Genomic DNA, 18,842 nt, shown 5'->3' on the forward strand with positions numbered 1-18,842 from the left:
CTAACCACACTGTTAATATTTTATCTAACTATGCATAGGATTTTTTACTCATTCACCACCTGCCATCTCTCCAAAACGCCAAAAAAAGTCTGTCTTGCATCCCAAAATATATTTTTAGCACTTTCTTTGAGCTTGGGGTACACCTCGAAAATAAAGCCAAAGGAAATCAAATAAAAACGCAATACAAACATTGACAAAAGGGACATTTGAAGGGTGAAGGGGGGAACAAGAGGCCTACTTTTATTTACATGGCTGTTTGATAAAGACTCCATAGTCAAGACTGTTGAGGGCTTCATGAGAGCAAGTCCAGGATGGGGATGCCTTCCTTAAAAGTGCACCAAGAGATCTTAAAAATAAGATCAAAACCTCTACTATCCATAATGGCATAGCAATTGTATGATGAGCTCTTTATATTAGCGGCATAATTTACACAGGGCATTGGAACTCAGGCCTGAATAGTTTAATACTGCTAGGGCCATAGCCCAGAGACAAACTATACATTATACTAGGGTGTACTTTTAAACAGCATGGGGAAAATAAGATGTTAACTCATTTGACAGCTTGCCTAGGCACGTTCTAGATAACCCCAATCAGACCGTATGCATTGTGTGTGCTGTGAGTGAGATGATACTTACTGTACTAGTTGACTGAGTGGCTACTCAAGTTCAGCATACTAGGGTACACAGCCAGTTAAATATATAGATGTCCACACAGTATCTTATAAAATGGCAAGCACAACCAAATTCATTTCCTGAGTTTGTGCCAAAAGGATGTTGTTCGTTGGTGCCCTTTTTCAGTCTTTTCCATAATAGAGGAGCATCCTCATCTCTTGGTAGTGGCGCAGACAGCCAATTTACAATAAATATACATTAAAAAAAAAAGAAAAGAAAACAGTCAAACTATCAACACAAATAAACACTTTACATTCCAGTAAAATGTACAATGTAGCAACCGGTGAATGGCAACATCAAACATAAAACCTGTGGTGAGGAAGCTGACCACAACATGGCAACAGGCCTGGCATAGTACACCAGCACAGCCGTCTTCTGACTGTACTTAAGCAGTAGTTTATGGATTTAACTCTATTTACCCCAGGCTGTTATAGAAAATAATTAACTGTTCATATAACATGAAATGGAGACAACTTTCATTAAGCAATCATCCACAGCTGCTAAGTCATCTTTTGGTTGTTGGGTATAAAGTAGGCTGCCCACACAACATGCAAGTTGTTCAGTTTCCCATGGAATTTTGCACCATTAAATACTGGGCAATATATGCATGCTTTGAATACAGCTTGGACAGTAGGTCAAATGTAGGAGGTTTGTAGGTCCCCAGGTTCTTCTCAGATTGCCCCATCTTGAAGTCACATCTTGGCCTGAGCCTTCAGAAGGCCAGATACCTGCACAGTCCCGTTTAATAGTTCCATTATGAGTCATACTTGTTTGGGCCAACATTCTTTTTATACAAATTTGAATTTCAATCTTTTTATTGTTTGACAAAATTAAACCAAATATCAAAATAGTATTAGTCTTCAATGGATCCTTGCGTCATTCGTTTGTTGCATGATGTGATTTGACAGCATTATTCGTTCAGGTAATGACAGAGTCCAACTGAGGAACAGCCAGACAAATTAAAAATGAGGGTGGAGTTGGGGGGTGAATCCATTTGAATAGAGTCCATGATTGAGCTACTGTATAAGTACTAGGATCCTCCAATTAACCAAACTGGAAGAAAAAATTTCCTGGTCCGGATGCTACAACACAAAACAAAAAAAGTGTATATTATTCAACAGTATCTGAAATAGGCTGAATTGTGAATTTATTATATGTTAAATCGTTTTTAAAAAGTACTGTTGTTTCCTACAGCTGTTTGTATACATACATTGATTAGCTTCGAAACTATAGCCCTGGCCACCTCCACCACCAAAGAATGCCTTGAAAATGTTGTTGGCGTCAAAATCTGCTGGGGACAGAAACACATTATGAGGATCAACATCACAGCTGAGGGAATCAGCCAGTACAATCTCAGCACAAATTCACAAAACTAACCATGTAAAATTACCATGATAAACACCCATTTACAGCTCTGAAATACAAATGGCTGAATCCAGTTGATGTTTAAATCAAGTAATAGTAATTTAGTCCCTGTTAAAGTTTAAATAGGGGGGGCACCACATTTCACCCCAGCACCTTTGTTATTGTTGACGAAACAGCGCAGAGGATCAGCCAGCGTTGTAGTGAAACTTTTTTGTTGTTGCATTGTAGCAGTTTCAGCCCCTTCCCCCCGGCTGATCTCCAGCCCTCACCTCCCATGTTGCCCGTGTCGTCCTCCAGATCGTGACCACTGTCGTAGCGGGATTTCTTCTTGGGGTCAGACAACACGGTGAACGCCTCACCCACCTCCTTAAACTTCTTCTCCTCTTCCTTCTGAATCTCAGGACTGGCCGAGCTGTGACGGTCTGAGAGAGACAGACAAACCAGGGCCATCAGTCAGGGGAAAAGTTCAATGTTTTATTTCCCCTTTGCATAGAAATACACCTCGTGACACTTATTTTGTTATATTAGTAAAATAGACTGGATAGTTGAACTGAGAAATGGGCTCTCTTAGCTACCTGGATGGTGCATGAGGGCCCGTTTACGGTAAGCCTTCTTGATCTCGTCCTCTGTGGCGTTCTTGTCCACGCCTAGCACCTTGTAGTAATCTTTTCGCTTGCTCTTCTTCAGCTCCAACTGTGCATTCTTCAGGAGGTGCTTGTGTTCTAAGGAAAGGAGTTAAGAGTGAGACGACAAAGATAGTATTAATAACCAAGAGCAGTTAGAGCACCGTAACAGCAGGAGGAGCTATACAGACCGTGCTTTTACACCTGCATTGTTTGCTGTTTGGGGTTTTAGGCTGGGTTTCTGTACAGCACTTTGAGATATCAGCTGATGTACGAAGGGCTATATAAATAAATTTGATTTGATTTGATACAGTAATTCCACCCCTTAGAGACCGACACCTGAGACACTGCGTCATAACAGGGTGCGGGGGGAAAAACAGGAGTGTGAAGCAACAGGACCCAGACAGAGAGGTAGCGTGGTGGCTGGGATGGAGAGAGGGGTGGTTGAGTCACACCAATGAGACAGACATACCTTTTGTTTTCTCTGTCTGGTAGACCTTCTCATAATCCCTCACAGCCTCATCGTACTCCTCCTTGTCCATGTAACTGAACACACAGAGATGTATAGAAACAAGCTTGAGGGATCATAACCATATCCAATGAATATCCATATTCTTGCTTGGTCTCTAATAATAAGAACTACGGACATATTGCTAGGAAACTAAGGTAGATTGACGTACCACTGTGCTCTCCGTAAATAGGCCTTGATGTAGGTCTCATCCAGCTTAACTGCCTTTGTGCAGTCTTCAATGGCCTGGTCTATTTTTTTCAGCTTTGGGGGAAAAAAAAGAGGGGAAAAAAGGAAATAAAAGAGAGTAAGAGGACTGGGGAATGTGCAAAAAAGCACGAGACAAAAAAAGAAAAGAGATACTGGCCTAGTTCTAGATAGAGAAAATGAAGCAAAGTGCAGAGCACTGCTAAAAATACACACAGTAAGAGAGGCCTCACTGTATGAGAGGTGTGTGCGAGTTTGTGGCATGCATTGTTAGTATGTGCGCACGTGTGAGCGAGAGAGTGAGTATGCATGCAGGTGCCCATGCAGAAGGCCACCTTCACAGCCTGTACTGTAGCGCTACATTGGTCCATATGAGTGACTTCCTGGAGGATTTACAATCTAACAAGCTACACATGCTGCCAGGACACATTTTGAGCAGAGTTATACAGGTATAAGGCCTTTTAAAAATCTGTTTTGCAAAGAATTCATGTGGAATCACGGAATCCAGACATTAAAATAGAATTCAACAACACTCAATTGTATTTTACTTATTACGAAATCAACTAAATATATTGAACATATTAGATTAGAAAATGCATTAATTTGTCCAAGACATGCATCAGTGATTCATATTTTCCTTTAACTCTCTGAAGAGGCAACGGCTCAGGAATGCCCCTGTGTGCGTGCGGGTCTACCACTTTGTGTAGTCGTTAGTGATGATGCTAATATCACAACAACCATCTTCTGGTATATGGAAAGGCTTTCCCAAAAACATACATTTAAAATATTAAACACACAACGTAGCATACGCCTGCCTACCTGGCAGAATAATATCATGGATTATCAATCCAGCGGCCATTTGTTTTACAAACTCTGCAATCCCATGAGCGCTACAGAAACATTGTGACCAAAAAGGTCCCTAGCTTTGCACAGTTGAATTAAAGGGTAAGTATACCCAAATGTGGTTTAAGCATGGGTGTGGACAATAATAAATACATTTGGATGTTATATCAAGTGTGATTTAGAGAGCGAAAACCTGAAGGAAAAAACCAAACCCTGGAAAAACAAAACTGAATTTGGGAAAACACTAAACGGAATCAGGCAACAACAAAAAAATGCACACATTTTATAGGGACCTAAATGTATCAAATATCAGCTGCCTGGCTGAAAATGCAAAACAACCACGGTGTAATACAAAACAGCAATACCTCCTTTGCAAGCGAACAGAGAGCCTTTCAATGAAGACTAAAATACTAATAATAGGCCGAAGTGAACTGGGGACCAAAATGGCAGAAACAACATGGCTGCATAAGACAAGACAACATGGTATGGCAGATGAGAGGGGTTCTCCTCCTGGTGCTGTGTGTTTGAGCCTCACCTTAGATCCCACAGTGCCCCTGTTACAGAAGAGCTTAGCATTGGTTTTGATGTTGTTGGGGTCTATAGTCAGGGCCTCAGAGTACAGCTCGTAGGCCACATCATAGTTCCCATCCTTGAAGGCCTGGTTCCCATCTTCCTTCTTGGCTTTGAGTGCTTTGGCATTCTGGGTGGAAAAGAGAGAGCACTTAGCAACCTCTGCAAACTTAATGTGTCAGCAAGCCAGTAGTGGAGACTAGAGGTCGACCGATTATGATTTTTCAACGCCGATTATTGGATGACCCACAAAAAAGCCGATACCGATTAATCGGACGGTTTTTATTTATTTATTTGTAATAATGACAATTACAACAATACTGAATGAACACTTAATACATCAATAAAATCAATTTAGCCTCAAATAAATAATGAAACATGTTCAATTTGGTTTAAATAATTCAAAATCAAAGTGTTGGAGAAGAAAGTAAAAGTGCAATATGTGCTATGTAAGAAAGCTAACGTTTAAGTTCCTTGGTCAGAACATGAGAACATATGAAAGCTGGTGGTTCCTTTTAACATGAGTCTTCAATATTCCCAGGTAAGAAGTTTTAGGTTGTAGTTATTCTAGGAATATTTCCCTCATTACCATTTGTATTTCATTAACCTTTGACTATTGGATGTTCTTATTGGCACTTTAATATTGCCAGTGTAACAGTATAGCTTCCGTCCCTCTCCTCGCTCCTCCTTGGGCTCGAACCAGGAACACAACGACAACAGCCACCATCGAAGCAGCGCTACCCATGCAGAGCAAGGGGAACAACTACTAGAAGGCTCAGAGCGAGTGACATTTGAAACGCTATTAGCGCGCGCTAACTAGCTAGCCATTTCACTTCGGTTACACCAGCCTCATCTCGGGAGTTGATAGGCTTGAAGTCATAAACAGCGCAATGCTTGACACACAACGAAGAGCTTCTGGCAAAACGCACTAAAGTGCTGTTTGAATGAATGTTTACGCTGCTGCTTCTGCCTACCACCGCTCAGTCAGATACTTGTATGCTCAGTCAGATTATATGCAACGCAGGACAAGCTAGATAATATCTAGTAATATCATCAACCATGTGTAGTTAACTAGTGATTATGATTGATTGTTTTTTATAAGATAAGTTTAATGCTAGCAAGCAACTTACCTTGTCTTACTGCATTCGCGTAACAGGCAGTCTCCTTGTGGAGTGCAACGACTAGTTAACTGTAAGATTGCAAGATTGGATCCCCCCCGAGCTGACAAGGTGAAAAATCTGCCGTTCTGCCCCTGAACGAGACAGTTAACCCACCTTTCCTAGGCCGTCAATGAAAATAAGAATGTGTTCTTAACTGACTTGCCTTGGTAAATAAAAGGTATACACTTTTTTTTTTTTTTTTTTTTTAAATCGGCGCCCAAATATACCGATTTCCGATTGTTATGAAAACTTAAAAATCGGCCCTAATTAAAATCAGCCGACCTCTAGTTGGTCGACCTCTAGTGGAGACAGAATTGGTTAAAGTGCTCTGTGGCTACCTCTTACAAAAAGGTAAGGATGGAGGCAATTAGTCCACATTAGCATAATTATTAGGCAGGTTAGTTGAGCCTAATTGCAGGGCTAGAGTTCTGGTGGCAGGTGGATGGAGGACTCACTCTGCAGGCCAGGCGAGCCTTCTCATGGTCAGGGGCCATGCGCAAGGCCTGGACAAAGAACTGGACAGCCTTGTCAATACAGTCCTCATAGTACAGACAGAGACCACGGACGTACAGGGCATCGCCATTAGTAGCATCCATCCGCAGGATATCACTGAGGACGACAAAGAAACAAGTCTTACATGACAACACACATTTCCAATGGTGTGCATCAGCTAGGGAAATTGCCTTTATTTAATGGTTTTCAACAATGTCTTGTTTACCTGGCTACCGACTGGGCCTCTGGGTAACGCCCAAGCATGGCCAGACACTCCGCTTTCAGCACCTTGAACCGATGGCAGGCGGAGGCCGACTCCAAGGCACGGTCCATGCAGAACACAACCTGCATAGTCCAGAGAGAGAGAAACACGGTCCTATCAAATCTAGCACCAATCTGCCCATTCCCCCAAATAAGGATAACAACCTGCTTGATAAAAGACAACATGCAGCCAAGAGCCTACCATCCGGAAGTCATGCTTTTCAAATCCTATTTCAGCCATCTTTTCATACTCCAGGACGGAATCTGCATTCTTTACCTGAAAATAGATCCAAACTTGAAGAAAGCAAACTTATGCTTTTATATAAGGCAGCCACTACACGGCATGATGTTTTCCTCAATCTAAGCAAAACTCATGGAATATCTGTCACAGTTAAAGGATTACAACTACTGTAGAGCAATTAGCTCTTTACAATGCAATGCTGTTAGGACCTAGTCTGCCAGACAGACTGTCTGACCCACCTCCTGCTGTGCCTGGCTGTTGTCAGGCTCCAGTTCTAGAACCCTGTGGAAACAGCGGCTGGCTGCCATAGCGTTGCCCAGGGACAAGTGGCACTTCCCCTCCCGTAGATGACCCTGTGGGAAAGTTGACTCACAGTTAACAGGCAGGAACACTGACACAGGCAGGGAGGAGACCCACCCACAAACCATGACTCAGATCTTTCCATTACCTTACCGTTGTACTCATCCAACTGCCAAACGTATTATGAGATGAGACAAACCGGAAAGTCTGACTAACTTGTCTGCCCTGGAGCTAGCTGGGTATTCAAGGCTACTGCTACGCCTGGTGGCGGACCCTACCTTCATGAAAGTGTCGTCGAGCCGCACTGCCTGCTGGGAGTCCTCCAGCGCCTCTCTGTGCCGGCTCAGCATCATCAGCGTGGCCGCCCGATTTCCATAGTAACTGGCATTCTTAGGACACATGTCTGTCGAGAACACATTGGAAAAATAAATAAAATCACTCAGTCGTTAACAAGAATAGATGATCCTCTCCCCCACAGAAAACAAGGATGTTACCCCTCTCTATAAAGAGGATATTCTTTGCAGTTGATATCACTGATGGAATTCTTACCTATGGCCTTGGTGTAGTAGTTGAATGCTTCAGAGTAATCCTTCTTGATGTAGTAGGCATTACCTTGCTCCTTGAAGTTCTCCGCTTCCCTGGATGACAGGAAATGAAAGACAGAAAGAGCTTGACAATGAGGCCATTTGTTGACATTACCCAAGAGAGAGTTCTGAGTAAAACTGCATAATGACAGGATGTAGGGACGGGCATGACTAATCGGGTACTCAAACTGACATCAAAACTCCATCTTTAACCAGAGAACTTTTTTTCTCCAAATACTGTGAAACGATTTTATCAATTTCATCTTGAAGACAACATTAATTTGCTTTGACGCTAGTGTTCGATTTGTGGGACACGCACAAAAGGAAAAAGAATCACAGTTCTGCTCCCTAAATTTGCTATCCCCTCCGTGTCTCACTCAATTGCATTCGGACCTCTCCCTCTACACATGCGTTTTGGAATAATTGCATAACTTTACACTTAGGCTACTTTGTGGTTGTCACAAGCTCCTACAGCCAAAATTGTCTATATTGTAAAAATGCATAAATAAAATTAGCTATTTGGTCTTAATTTAAGGTTAGGCATACCGTGAACAGAGTGGCCTTTTCCCGTTTATTCTCACTTTTGGTTAATGGAAAATGAACTCCAAAATATTGCTATTTTTAAAACAATCCTTAGAAAGTTGTTGCAATTTCTTTTTAATCCACCAGAAAAGACAGAACAAATATGGGTAAACTGAAATATACTAATAAGATCATTTAAAAAAATCAAAACCTGTTTTTTTATGTATCATTTCTTGTTAATTCTATCATAAATAGGAGTGGTGTTGTCACATGCAAGCTAGCAAAAATAATGGAATGTCTGCTAAACCCAAAACTACAACCAACTAATTGCAGCCTTACCGCAAAAACAGAAGAGCGAAGTAGAAGGGGGAAAAGTAAGGTACGTGTCTTTTGGCCCAAGATTGCAAGAGGGAAAGATTTGATGTACCGATTCCATGGCAAAAACTGATACACAAAACAGCATTGGATTCAAAACTTAAAATTATAAAAGTGTATTGCAACCAATACACACACATACATATAGGGGTTACAACCATCCCAGCTGTGCAGATTTAGCTTCGAAGAGAGAGTCATTAGATCATTTGTTTTGGTACGGTCCACATGTAGATTGTTTTTGGTCACATTCCAGGAATGGCTGAAGAATTGCAACATTTACCCAGAGCTAACTCTGCAAATAGCACTACTGGGTGATTTAAAAAGTCAGTCAAACGATCAATAATACTTTGAGCAAACTTTTAAATTTTAATTATATTCTGTAGAACGGAATAGAAAGGTTCAGAACTTCTGGGAAACATTACAGCTGAAAAATATATGGCAAATACAAGAAAAGGGGGATGGTCTTCAGAGATAGATGGGAATGGTTGAGGGTAGCTGAAGGATGTGATTAAAAACAAACGAAAGATAATACTAAAATAGAATGTGTCCGTAAAATGTACACTGCTCAAAAAAATAAAGGGAACACTTAAACAACACAATGTAACTCCAAGTCAATCACACTTCTGTGAAATCAAACTGTCCACTTAGGAAGCAACACTGATTGACAATACATTTCACATGCTGTTGTGCAAATGGAATAGACAACAGATGGAAATTATAGGCAATTAGCAAGACACCCCCAATAAAGGAGTGGTTCTGCAGGTGGTGACCATAGACCACTTCTCAGTTCCTATGCTTCCTGGCTGATGTTTTGGTCACTTTTGAATGCTGGCGGTGCTTTTACTCTAGTGGTAGCGTGAGACTGAGTCTACAACCCACACAAGTGGCTCAGGTAGTGCAGCTCATCCAGGATGGTACATCAATGCGAGCTGTGGCAAGAAGGTTTGCTGTGTCTGTCAGCGTAGTGTCCAGAGCATGGAGGCGCTACCAGGAGCCAGGCCAGTACATCAGGAGATGTGGAGGAGGCCGCAGGAGGGCAACAACCCAGCAGCAGGACCGCTACCTCTGCCTCCAGCAGGCCACAAATGTGCATATGTCTGCTCAAACGGTCAGAAATAGACTCCATGAGGGTGCTATGAGGGCCCGACGTCCACAGGTGGGGGTTGTGCTTACAGCCCAAAACCGTGCAGGACATTTGGCATTTGCCAGAGAACACAAAGATTGGCAAATTCGCCACTGGTGCCCTGTGCTCTTCACAGATGAAAGGCAGGTTCACACTGAGCACGTGACAGACGTGACAGAGTCTGGAGACGCCGTGGAGAACGTTCTGCTGCCTGCAACATCCTCCAGCATGACCGGTTTGGCGGTGGGTCAGTCATGGTGTGAGGTGGCATTTCTTTGGGGGGCCGCACAGCCCCCCATGTGCTCGCCAGAGGTAGCCTGACTGCCATTAGGTACCGAGATGAGATCCTCAGACCCCTTGTGAGACCATATGCTGGTGCGGTTGGCCCTGGGTTCCTCCTAATGCAAGACAATGCTAGACCTCATGTGACTGGAGTGTGTCAGCAGTTCCTGCAAGAGGAAGGCATTGATGCTATGGACTGGCCCGCCCGTTCCCCAGACCTGAATCCAATTGAGCACATCTGGGACATCATGTCTCGCTCCATCCACCAACGCCACGTTGCACCACAGACTGTCCAGGAGTTGGCAGATGCTTTAGTCCAGGTCTGGGAGGAGATCCCTCAGGAGACCATCCGCCATCTCATCAGGAGCATGCCCAGGCGTTGTAGGGAGGTCATACAGGCACGTGGAGGCCACACACACTACTGAGCCTCATTTTGACTTGTTTTAAGGACATTACATCAAAGTTGGATCAGCCTGTAGCGTGGTTTTCCACTTTAATTTTGAGTGTGACTCCAAATCCAGACCTCCATTGATAATTTTTGTGTGAATTTGTTGTCAGGACTTACAACTATGTAAAGAAAAAAGTATTTAATAAGAATATTTCATTCCTTCAGATCTAGGATGTGTTATTTTAAGTGTTATTTTAGTGGAAGTAGAAGCCTAACACTTCAAACACACCGATAGCCTCATTGTGCTAAATAGTATGCAGCATCCTCTGGAACAAAAGTTCAACGTTCACCTTCTGCTACCATTTCTGTCAAGCAGTCTGCGCATACAGTTTGACGCATACGTTAGATAAATCCAACGTATGCACCACACCGAATGCACTGCAACAGCCTCCGCAATGCAATGCTGCAAGGCAAACGCAGCTTTTCATTGGAAATTAATGCAATACTGGTGTACCAAAATTCAACGACACTGTCGGTGTGTTGTTATCCATTAGTTTACTCCAATTAGGGGAGGTAGGGTTAGGAGAAAATAATAAAGTAAAATATAGTTGAAAAAATATATGGGGCATTGGAAATGACACAGACAATTACATTGATAGTTACAATCTATATGCAATATTAAAGCTGACCGACTCCCTAAAAAATAAATACGGTGGTTAAGGTTTAGGTTTAATATCTGATTTTCCAGAGCAAAATTGTGGAAACTGGTAGGGTTTAACTTTGTGGCAACTACCGTTAGTGTTGACCTTACTTTGCAATTAGAAGTCGATAGACATTTTCAGTGTAGAACCTGCCAAAACATTAGTTTGAGTAAGACAAAGAGCATATTTTTTTTTAATCAGAATCATTACGCCTACTCACCAAACAGATGCCCTGGCCAAAATACATCCACATGTTCAATGTAGAATTGTTCATCCATTTAGAAAATTCCAAGGAACAGGCATAATAAACTAAAAGTACACATATTTTGTTTTGTAACCATTAATATTTTTTTTCAACTAGCCAAATTGAGCCGTTTCAAATTGTCACTGAGAACAACAGGTCCAGACGCGAGATGCAAATCACTTTGCATTATTCTGTTCCATTTTTATATTACATCATGTTTTTTTTTACTATAAAATAGGTGTCGACTGTGATAAGGGCTCGGGAAATAATAGCGGCTTGTCTTCTAAATTAAACACAACAAGGCTATGACATTGCACAGCCATAGGCTTCTACATGCAAGTGCCACGCAGCTGAGGTTACTACCTTTTTAAGATATTTTATTGACTGAATAATAAATGATCAAATTTAGCAGTTAGGATTAGTGTACTCAAAAATATATAATGTAAGTACTCGGTCAAAAAAAGGTCAAATTCCCATCCCTAACAGGTCATACTGTATAATCCACAGAGACAAAATAGACCAAGTAAATGTGAAAAAGGACAAAACCTCTAGGTGCATTTGTGAGTAATCAACGACTTCATCCCAGCCTGTGTCGCAGACTGCAAGGAGGTAGGATATTACATGATATTGCATATTATACATAACTGCTGACAAGCAAAACACACAGACAAGAGACAATACTAGGATGAAAGTTCTTCTTTAAATGATAATTCACTCTGGTTGTAGACCAGGGCTAATCTAGGTCTATGATAGACCAGTAGTGTTCAGGAAGCAATCTGATATTCTACTGTTTCAAAACATGTATGCTGGAAGAGTTAACCTTGGTGTGCAGGTGGGAGAGGGGGTAAGGAGCTGCGAAAATCATCTAAACATAGAAAGAGCCATACCAGCAGGCAGTGAGGGGTCTCAGCCAATGGAAATAGAGGTAGTGGCCACAGCTCACAAACAGAGCAGCTATCTGAGCTCAGTGGGAAATACAGGGGCAGATCACCAGGGAGCACATGGCAAGACAAGCCAGGAAGAGGGCAACTGCCATTTTCTTTGAATCTTTATTTATTTAACTAAGAACAAAAAAGTTAAGAACAAATTCTTATTTACAAGAGTGGCAGATGTTTACCTTGTCAGCTCAGGGATTCGAACCAGCGAACCTTAGTGTTGGGACAGTAACCTAACCACTAGGCTACCTGCCCCAACATCTTCACCATGCTTCACTTCAAATCACAATCAGGGCAAGAAAGCTGACAATGAAGCAAAACTGAAAATAAAGGCAATTTTCCAAGACAATGCCTTTCCCTTGTTAATGTTCTTGAGGAAACAGGACGGTTACCCCTATATCACCTGATCATAACACATTGGTTGGTTGTTGAACTTGTGGCCCCCACTGTTGCCAAGAGGAAAGTTGAGAGAATTACTAGTGGTAGGAATATATTAGCTAGGCCCAGCGTCATTAATATATGGATCTGGCTAGGCTGACAACCTCGGATACAATCACAGTAAAAAAAAAAAAATGGATCACCCTTCAGGCATACCAAGAAGACCATGTCAGTCAATAGTATGTTACCTCATGCAAAGCCTAACTTATAGCTAGCTAGCTGTCTCGTTCAGGTCATCAAGACCTGAGAATGTTCTGGAAGAACGTCACTCAGCGAGGACAATCAGTGGGCAGAGTGGGGCAAGATTTTGGGGACTTTTCTGGGTCGTGCGTGGGTACATAGCAATACTAACAGTTATGTTAGCTAGCTAAGTAAATAATTAGCTTAACACATTTGGTTAAAAAAAATATATAGAACAAAAACATTAACCATAGGCTTTGCGACCATCATAGCTAACGGCTACTTAGCTAACGTTAGTTAGCCAACTAGCTAGTACAATAGCAAGCTAACGTTAGCTAGCCATAACAACACACGACGGTGCAAACTTTGTCACAAACTGTGACTAACTTTCTTGGTTAGGTAACATTAACACAACAGATAGTCAACTTTATTTGTTGGTATGGATTTTTCAAAAAGAGAAATGGCTAACCGGTTAGCAAGGCCTAATTCCGTGTGACACAAAGCAAAAGCAAACCAACACTAGCCAGACCTAGATTATAATAACATGACAATGGCACGAGAACACTCAAATCTAAAGTGTAACATTTGTTGTACATTTTCCCGCAACGTACCTCTCCAATTCCTCGTCGCTGAGTATTTCCATTTCAGGATCCATAGTCACATCGCAGTCATCAACCGTCGCCATTTTGCTGGGACTGAGAAGGGGGGGGGGGGGGGGGGGGGGGGGGGGGGGGGGGGGTGATTGACAACTAGACAAGACGATCACTGAAAGTTAGTCCTGTATTTTAAACTGAAACCTGGCAGTCCCAAAACCTTTTAGGTCCACCAGCATCTACTAAGCTAACATATTTAATTGTTTAAGATGGTCATACCAAGGATCATTTAGATATTTGATTTGGAATTTTAGGACCAATTTATGTATCAAAAATAACATCTTGAATTGGGCCTTACTGCTATTAACCCATAGAAACACATTGGATAACAGATTTATACATGGAAAAACATAGGCCAAAATGAAGTTTTGAATTGTCTACCCTTAATATATAAGAAAGATCAGGCAACCTTTTATTCAATTTTTTACACACATATTTAACCCTTTTTTAGACACTAAACTACTTTTACCATATATACTGCCATTAATTGTTTTAACTGGTACCGGGCTACCTTCAGGCGTCTTACGTCTTGCCTCTTACGTCCTAAATCAAAACAACCGACACGTATGAGTTCGTGAGAGACTCACCTTCATCATATCAGTGTGTAGGCCAAAGACTTCGGAAGCTACAGACAGAAAGTGGCAGATAGGCCGTAAAGTCTCACTTTAAAATGGGTTTTCTCCCAATAGTTTTTGTCCCACCAGGAGTTGGCATTGGCAAGAAAGCAGAAACAGGTCCCCAGCCAGGGTAAAACAATGCATGATCGGACAGGCTATTTTGTCGGTAAAAATAGAGTAACATTGAACTAGCTCGCTCTATTAAAATAGAAAATGTTAATGTCTTCCATCCTCTGCAGCTGTGGCTCAAACAAGTCTTACGACCATCGGACGCTAGAGGTCTCAGTTACTAAAAGTAGTGAGGAAGACGTTACGTAAGCATTGTAAACAGGAAGTATTTTTGGATAGTGGTGTCTGGAATTTACGGGAGCGCTGTATTTACATTTTAAAGGTAAAAAGATTGTAAGGAAATTAAATGTTGAATTGAGTTATCTGTACGAACATAACAATGGACAATATCACTTAAATATAATAGTTAGCTAACTAAATGCATGCTACACGTTAGCATGTAGCTAGCTACGGGTCCTAATAATATCATGTTCTGCTACGTGAGGGAAAACGTCCTACCTCTATGACTTGTAAGAAAAAAGTGTGTGTGTGTGTGTGTGTGTGTGTGTTTTGCTAGCTGCAGAGACATCTGTCATCTGACTTGTTATTCAATTACAGAGTTGCCAAGAGACTGATCATCATCATGGGCAAGAGTTGTAAATTGGTGGTGTGTGGTCCGGCTGCCGTTGGCAAGACTGCTGTCCTGGAGCAACTGCTGTATGCCAATCATATTGCGGGTAAGCAATTAATTCGTAAGACCTAGCTAGATCAAGGACAATGTTGATGTTTTGACTACACAGATCATCTGTCCCATTTGATATCCCAAAGTGTCCCCCCCCCCCTCCTAGGCTCAGAGCCCATGGAGACCCTGGAGGATATCTATATTGGCTCCATAGAAACGGACCGTGGCACTCGAGAGCAAGTGCGCTTCTACGACACCCGGGGTCTTCGTGATGGTCTGGAGTTCCCTCGCCACTACTTCTCCTTTGCGGGCGGTTTTGTCCTGGTCTACAGCATCGACAGTAAGGAGTCCTTCAAACGGATGGAGGCCCTCAAGAAAGACATTGACCGCTACCGTGATAAGAAAGAGGTAAGGACTTTCATCGATTTCAATGGTAGTTGTAAAGCACAGTGTCATGTAGGCGAGTTAAATAACAGCGCAGACTTCAGGACAAAACAGACCCTGCTGATGAACGGCCGTCCTATCGCCTCTGACTGCAGACCGTCAGCCACCTTTATTGTTTGTTAATTTTCTGATGGTCCAACGTGTTGAATCACCACCGCACATCAACAGCCAGCAGGTTATGTACTACGCGTGGCGACATTCGTTATGGTGTGTCTTGTCCTAAAGTTCTTATCTACACACCACACTCCACTTGCTGATATACAGGTGATGTGAGGTTGTGCTAAATGGATGAGATGATCTGTCCACAGATGAACATAGTGGTGCTGGGCAACAAGCTAGACATGCAGGAGCAGAGGAGAGTGGACTCTGAAGTGGCCCAGTACTGGGCCAAGACAGAAAAGGTGCGTCTGTGGGAGGTGTCTGTGGCAGACCGGAGGACCCTCATCGAGCCTTTTGTCTACCTGGCCAGCAAGATGACCCAGCCCCAGAGAAAATCATCCTTCCCCCTCAGCCGCAATAAGAACAAGGGGAGTGCCGCTGTCGATAGTTGAGGGATTAGGGGGGATGGAAGGGGGGAGGGAGTGAGGATTGATGAAGAATGGGAAAGAGTAGTAGGGGAAACGCAATAGACTGATTGTTAGCCTATCACAAATACAGACAATTTTATGTCTGCACAAATGTACACCAATGGTTTCATGGAGATTTTGACTGATATTTAGACTCATATTTGACCATTTAGACTGATCTTTGACAAGTAAATGTTGTCATCAAAAGTAACACAAATGGATAATCAAGAGGGTTGTTTGTATCATGGAGGATACATAAGGGATTATATTACTGTTAGTTAATCAGGAGATTTGTTACACTACTGGCATGCCATCTACTCAGATGAAATATGGCAACTATTTTAGCATGGATGATCTGAATTTTATTTTAAGTTAGAGTACATGAAACAAATCCATATTTATTTATTTTTGAATCCCCCCCCCTTTTTCCCCCCAATTTCGTAGTATCCAATTATTAGTAGTTACTATCTTGTCTCATCGCTACAACTCCCGTACGGGCTAGGGAGAGACGAAGGTCGAAAGTCATGCGTCCTCCGAAACCCAACCAAGCCGCACTGCTTCTTAACACAGACAAGGATATCCCTACCGGCCAAACCATCCCTAACCCGGACGACGCTAGGCCAATTGTGCGTCGCCTCACGGACCTCCCAGTCGCGGCCGGCTGCGACAGAGCCTGGGCGCGAACCCAGAGTCTCTGGTGGCACAGCTAGCTCTGCGATGCAGTGCCCTAGACCACTGCGCCACCTGGGAGGCCGCAAATCCATATTTTGAAGAATTAAAAAATTATTTTAGCGATGTCAGAAATGTTACTGCCTTTTGAGATCGCTTTGAGTTTTAGAATGACATTATTGTCTAAAGATTTGAATTGTGGCTGACAGACTAGTCTCTTGGTGAACAGGGTGTTTGAAGAGCTTCCTGCCTGCTGGACAGGCCCTGAAGAGCTCTTGACCACAGCCTAAGCTCGCTGAATTATCTGTACCTTATCAGAAACTCCTTACTGTCCTTGAAAACCATGGGGTATTCTTGATTTTTGCTACTGAGCTATGTTGGTCAGACGAAATGCAAATGTATTTCATTTTCAAATTATTTAACTGACTGAAGCTATTTAATGCCATGTCAGGGTCCATAGTTATTGTGCAACATTTCATGTGTGTGTCACTGAACAAGAAAGATGCCTTGGCCTAGTTTGGAGTAGTTTTTTGCTTTGTTACTATTCACAGATCTTTATATTTGTGTTTTGTTTTGACATTGTTCATCTCTGTCTTTATGTCTGTATTATTGAAGTGCATATTATTTTCATGATACATATTGGGGCATTTATACTCTGATGCAATATACAGCACAGTATTTATCTTTTAAAATGTTCTGGAGACTGGATAATTGTTTGCATGTCGTGTAAACAAATACAAAGATTCGCTCGGCATCTAAGTTGACGCTGTTGTGTATCTTTGATTTGCATGATTTATGAAGTAATTAAACATAATACAAACATTTTAATGTCTTAATTAAAATAATCCTACATTGCTGATTGCGGTGCCATCGCCACAGATCATTCCCATGAGCTAGGATAAAGATCTACAGAGATCTCTAAACTTTGCTCAAATCCATCCAAACTCTGCCTCCATGTCAGAAATGTGGAGAAGGAGAGAGAGGAGTCAGAGTAGTGTCACAGAATAGCTCATGCATTTTCAAAGGGCAACATTTTAAAGCAGCTTCGATGACCAACGATTCAACTTATTTCCTCTCACTGCTGTGTAGCAGCTCCCTGGGGGGCTGGCGGGTAGCCTAGTGGTTAGAGAGGTGAGCCAGCAACTGAAGGGTTGCCAGTTCAAATCCTGGGACTGACAGGGGAAAATCAGGTAGGAAATGAGCTGGCTACCAGAGGGTTTCTGGTATCAAATCCTAGATTCCTTCAGTTGTGCCTGTAAGCAAAGCCCCAGTTGTGCCTGTAAACAGCTCCCTGGTTGCTGAGTGTGGCAGCCCCCCACACCTCTCCAACAAACCTGTATGTGTGTCTTTTGGAGGGGTTGGGTTAAAAGCGGAAGTCAAATATCGGTTGGACCTTGTGCAATTGGCCTTTTGTTCTTTAGTGGTAATAGCTGTGAGTACATCTGTACAAATCCATTATAAAGGCTTCATCTCTGCCTTTGATGTAAGGTACTTCAGGTGAGATTCTTTGTAATCTATATTTAACCTGACATTGACAACAGTCAGGTTAGGTATGATTCCTCTCCCCAGTAATGAATGGCATTGGTTCTGTGGAATAGATTGCTGAAACATCTATTTTATACCATTAGAACTATACATCTAAATATTTCAAGCACAGAAGAAAACCTATTTTAAGTGGCCATTTTATGTTGAAACAGTGTTGTAGTAGAGATAGGTCCCCGTGGTGATGAGAATTCTGCCCTACATACACTGAGACAAGGTCAGACATGTTTATGTAGAGCAAATGAAGCTGCCAACAGTTCCACATGGACCAGCTGACTGGAAAGGTTAATGTAAGCTAATGAGAAAACCTCAAGTGGAACGTTTCTGAATTGATACTATACTCACCTTCAGAGCACAAGCAGAATGTTGTTTCTCAGTTCAAACAGGTTGTTTTTAATGACGAGCCAGTGTGCTGATGATGTTCTTTACTAAGAAATTGTGCATCTACTGAGTCACATGTATGGATCATTATAAACTATCATAGTGTTACAACCCACATGTATTGTCTTCTTACACAGTACATAAGGTACAATAACTTTAACACAAAACAGCCTCAGGACCCTATATAACCCGCCACACTCTCATACATTTTCTTATCTACGTTTAAC

At 42.1% G+C, this 18,842-nt stretch overlaps 2 protein-coding genes across 4 annotated transcripts; one reads left to right on the forward strand and one right to left on the reverse strand.

The window, feature by feature from the left end:
- Nucleotides 1-214: 214 nt before the first annotated feature.
- LOC115110273 (dnaJ homolog subfamily C member 7-like) lies at nt 215-14,517 on the reverse strand. 2 transcript variants are annotated; one of them, XM_029635775.2, is made up of 15 exons: nt 14,254-14,517; nt 13,625-13,708; nt 7,791-7,879; nt 7,520-7,644; nt 7,181-7,294; nt 6,903-6,977; nt 6,666-6,784; nt 6,403-6,556; nt 4,753-4,917; nt 3,340-3,431; nt 3,132-3,205; nt 2,612-2,758; nt 2,306-2,458; nt 1,882-1,962; nt 215-1,753 (listed from the first exon to the last, which is right to left on the reverse strand). In XM_029635775.2, exons 2-15 carry the CDS (start codon nt 13,696-13,698, stop codon nt 1,716-1,718), a joined length of 1,500 nt encoding a protein of 499 aa, XP_029491635.1. In that variant the 5' UTR covers nt 13,699-13,708; nt 14,254-14,517; the 3' UTR covers nt 215-1,715. The 2 variants fall into 2 exon arrangements, with proteins under 2 accessions (XP_029491635.1, XP_029491636.1); XM_029635776.2 differs by having other exon boundaries at nt 1,882-1,959; nt 14,254-14,516.
- Nucleotides 14,518-14,565: 48 nt separating this feature from the next.
- LOC115110275 (NF-kappa-B inhibitor-interacting Ras-like protein 2) lies at nt 14,566-17,514 on the forward strand. Of its 2 annotated transcripts, none has more exons than XM_029635779.2 (4): nt 14,566-14,674; nt 14,950-15,068; nt 15,180-15,421; nt 15,766-17,514. In XM_029635779.2, exons 2-4 carry the CDS (start codon nt 14,975-14,977, stop codon nt 16,006-16,008), a joined length of 579 nt encoding a protein of 192 aa, XP_029491639.2. In that variant the 5' UTR covers nt 14,566-14,674; nt 14,950-14,974; the 3' UTR covers nt 16,009-17,514. The 2 variants fall into 2 exon arrangements, with proteins under 2 accessions (XP_029491639.2, XP_064866152.1); XM_065010080.1 differs by having other exon boundaries at nt 14,661-14,685.
- Nucleotides 17,515-18,842: the final 1,328 nt, after the last annotated feature.

This window comes from Oncorhynchus nerka, linkage group LG26 (genome assembly GCF_034236695.1).
Source record: "Oncorhynchus nerka isolate Pitt River linkage group LG26, Oner_Uvic_2.0, whole genome shotgun sequence".
NCBI classification, from domain to species: Eukaryota; Metazoa; Chordata; class Actinopteri; order Salmoniformes; family Salmonidae; genus Oncorhynchus; species Oncorhynchus nerka.